The sequence below is a fragment of the Morone saxatilis genome, unplaced genomic scaffold (genome assembly GCF_004916995.1).
Source record: "Morone saxatilis isolate NCDOM2014 unplaced genomic scaffold, NCSU_SB_2.0 Contig18, whole genome shotgun sequence".
NCBI lineage: Eukaryota > Metazoa > Chordata > Actinopteri > Moronidae > Morone > Morone saxatilis.
Genome location: NW_023339740.1, coordinates 742,173 through 746,343, shown reverse-complemented (window position 1 = coordinate 746,343; position 4,171 = coordinate 742,173). Strand labels below are relative to the sequence as shown.

General features: G+C 38.5%; 1 protein-coding gene across 1 annotated transcript in view; it reads right to left on the bottom strand.

Annotated features, from left to right (window-relative positions):
• The window catches only part of LOC118328056 (calcium-dependent secretion activator 1-like), a 55,442-nt gene that overhangs the window by 5,695 nt on the left and 45,576 nt on the right, over positions 1 to 4,171 (bottom strand). The window contains exon 9 of the mRNA XM_035661660.1: positions 1,939 to 2,043. Coding sequence (XP_035517553.1) covers positions 1,939 to 2,043 — 105 coding nt within the window. The remainder of the gene's footprint in view (positions 1 to 1,938; positions 2,044 to 4,171) is intronic.

Below are 4,171 nucleotides of genomic sequence, written 5' to 3'. Positions count from 1 at the left end.
CACTTTAAATAGCTTGTGTGTCCATAGTTCAGGGCGGCTGTGAACCAGAGTTGCCTGTCTGAGTGGTTTCAGTCAGTGCTTTTGGAACCTTTGTAATTTATTTAGTTTGATACAGAGTACCAAGAGTTGGACACTCTTTTGTTTGAGACCTCTTAAATTGCAGAATAACTGCTAGTTTGTTTTTGTTCATTGTATTTTGTAAGCTTATGGGTGCTGACCTCCTTTTGTTCTTTAGTGTATTTTTGAGCCAAGAGCTAAGTAACTGTCTTTGGACAAGACCCTCTTTTGTTTAATTTTGTGTAAATGGGTTATTTGTCAGCACCTGTATAGCCTCTTTTTGTTACATTTCCTCTTGTTGGTTAATTAAACACCTGACTTTAACCAGAACCTGTCCAGTTGTCGTATTCTACCTCATTTCCTATCCCAATTATATGATACCGCTCTCCAAAAACGAGCCGGGTCGTAACACCATTTACAAAAGAGTCTGCAAAGCTGTGGAGATCAGAGGAGCGGTACTATTTTTAAGCTAGCCTTTGTTATAAAGTAGCAGTATTATAAAATAAAGTATTTTGTTATAAAGGGTTCAGGCCTATTTTGAAAGTTGAAGGATGATAATGGGTTTGCTGTCTATTTTTTTTATTTAACTACTGTGTCAAAATTTGGACAAACGTAAAGCAATGATTAGTTTACATTAAACAACAACATGCTGCAGTCATGTCATATCATAAATACAGTATATTATTATATAATATTTCATAAATAAAGAAAACATGCATGCTAGCCACCAGGTATAATAATAACTTGGATATTCTTGGCTTTTTGGACCAGCCACAAATGCTTGCATGAGATGTAATTTTTCAGTTTGTTTACACCTGGTATTAACATGCATCTTAGGTGATCCGATCACAAGTGGTAGGCTTTAAGTAAGTCAGTTTACACCTGGCATTAGAATGCGTCTCCACATGCATCTTGAGTGACAACTTGTGATCGAATCTTACTTCTCCGCTCTATATACAAATAAACCATCTTATAGAGCTGTACCTTACTCAAAATGTTGTCAGTCAGTGTCCATTATTAGTCCTTTTATTCAGTTCAGCGGGCCACTAGCCTGTTGCTTTTACCTGCTCTTTCAGCAGCCCTGCAATGTGTTTTTACATACATTACATGAGAGAATTGAGGTGACCTGACACCAAGGGAGTCATCATCATGCTGTAATATTATCACCTTACTTGGCATTACATCCAGCTAAGATAAAACAGGTTACGTTTCCTATTTCCTTCTGCTGAAATTATGTGATCGTAGAAAGCTTTTACCTTTTAATCTGCAGCTTTCCCTTTGGTGTCGTCTTTACTTTGGGGAGAGTTTGCAAGTCAGTGATGTTACTCAATCACAAGACAGGTATTAAAGTGGGTGGCACAGTAGCTCAGTGGTAAGCACTGTAGACTCATTGCAAGAAGATCCTGGGTTTGGACCATGAATGATTGAACAATTTGAGACAAGAATCTGGGCAATGCCTATTTTGAAAAATCACATATTCTTGCCTATTACCAGTTCAGTTCATTGTGAGTGGTTCAATCCGTCATGACCTCAATTTGATAGGAAGCCAGTGAGGGATCACGTCCTACTTTTAGTTCAGAGCTTCTTCATAAGAATAATAGCTTGAACTTCTCAGTGCTTCAATATATTGAATCATTATTACTAATGCATTAGCACAAACGGTTTCAGCTTGTATTGAGATGATAATATGCTTCACATGTAAAATCCATTTTTAACAATACTCACTATCAAATGATGTGCAAAGCACAAGTGAAATGTTACAATGCACCAGTAGAAATTAGAGACTCAATTTTATAACTTTGATTCTTGAGAATATTTGTGTGACAAGAGTTGATGGATTTAGACATGAGGGTTAGAAATGTAAAACGCAACCGTTCTCACCTTGACAACCCTAATGAGAATCTTCAGCTGATAAACATGGAGCTGGAGGTCCATACGGTCAGTCAGCCATGTTCCTACGAGGTTCATAGTGCTGGTGTACCATTGCTGTAACACACACACAAGCACACAGAATGTAACATCATCTGATAGTCCATGAAATAAATGCACTTAAAGCTTGTGAAGTTCACATCAGATAGCAAAATTTTAACCCTCAAAACAATGAATCCACAATTAGTATCTGTAATCCATAGACTTTGCTCATGGTGTATTTGGCAGAAATAGCATGTGATGTAGTCCTTGGAGTGTATCATCATGACAGAGTTTCCTCGCCGATGACTGAGGGAGAGGCCGGAGGGACAAAACTGACAAACAAGTCCTCGGCAGCAAGACGTCTCTAATCTGAAGATGTTCATGTCATGTCGGTCGCACAACCTCATCAAGCCATTAGAAAATGACACACAGCACAGAGCAGGCACTCCTCTGTAGCAGGGGGGTTGTTCTGCTGCAGTTCAGCAATGCCCACACAGTCTTCCCTGGGACCCAAGCTTGAGAAACAGTTTCTCCTCTTGTCATGTGGGACCCAATCAGATAGTACTGTAGGCTTAGGATCTGTTTAAGTCTGGAGTATGGACCCCGCCTGGGAAGATCCGGCAGCCAAGACTTACTCTTTATTAGGATCCCCATTATTGCCTGACAATGATTTAGCTTTTAATGTGTTTTAAAAAAAATTTATTCATATTATAGAGATAGAGATTGGCCAAAATGTGTTTTTCTCATCGTTGCTAATTGGACTGCAGAGGTCTTGGCCCCGATATTGATTTTCTGGATATTCACTGGCTACACCAGAAGCCTCAAAACATTAGCTGTTGCCCCCATAGTCGAAATCATCATCGGACTGAGATTGGTGAACTAGTGTACTTCAATCATCAAGTCTAAGTAAAACAACTTCACAGCACTGAGTACTTATTATAATTATGACTATTATATTACCTGGTTATGAGCACTTCATCAACATAAAACCACAGAACAACCTTTTTTTCAAATGTTAGACATTATTCTGCACGCAAGCAGCAGTGCAAAAATTGTGCCTAAAATAAAATAGAAGAAAATGGGCAAAAGAATTATTTAAATCAGTAATTATCTGGAAAAAAGTACCTGAGACTACGAATTTGACCAAGCATTTAATACCAACCTTCAGTTCTTCTTTAGATCTTCAACCTGATTCATGCTATGCATAAACATCAGTTACAGAGGAATGCTGATATAGGCGATGAGTAATCAGTTTAAGCAATATCAAGCTAAAGTTGTGTTGTTAACCACTGCTTGCATCTGCCCATGGAAGACTGCTGGCTGTGGTGTTAACTTTAGTGAATTTCATTATTTGTAAAATGAACTTTATAACCTTATATGAGAAAGAAAGAATGTGTCAATTTTGTAATTATAAAGTAAAAATAATATAAAATTATTATACGTAGGCACATTTTATATCAGTGACTATTTCATGTAAGAGTTTATATATGACAAGCACTCTGTGCTGAGTTTCAGTACTTGCGATGCAATAGACGCAATTTGGTCAGTACTCATAAAGTACTGAGGTACCATGACCAAAACCAGTCCTGTTACTACCATTTACACAGGTGTCACAAGCTTCAACCTTGAAATTCCCCCACTGCTCTATTTAAACAAGCCTTCTCCAAACGATGACCTCCGCTAGGCACAGTGAGCTCAGAGCACGGCAGCCATGCAGAAACAGAGCCGAAAGGCTGCAGATGTTTCTCTGTGGGCCCTGGCTGTTCCCAGTCTAATTGATGGATAATGATGAGTGCGGGCTGATACTAATAGAAGCCGACTGACTTTCAACAGTCAGGGTCACAGCGGAATGGATGGGGAGGGGGGGCTGCAGAAGAATAGAAAGAGAAATGAAGACGAAGGGGGTAGCAGTGTGTGTGTGTGTGTTTAGGAGAGATGAGATGAGATGCCAAGGGGTGATTTCTAAGTTGAACAAGATGGATTTTATCCTTGAACGTAAAATACTTTTTGTCTTAATGATTGAACATGAGCAACACGTCCATCAAATCCGACAAAGTAGAAAGTCAAAGGCCTATTCTGCTAACTGCAAAGTATTAGCTGAACAGTTTTATTAATGTCTGTTGAAAATAATGATTGTTATTGTATATGTATAGAAATATTAAATAAGTAAAGGCTGAATACTAAAGCAATGTTCTAGCTAGTC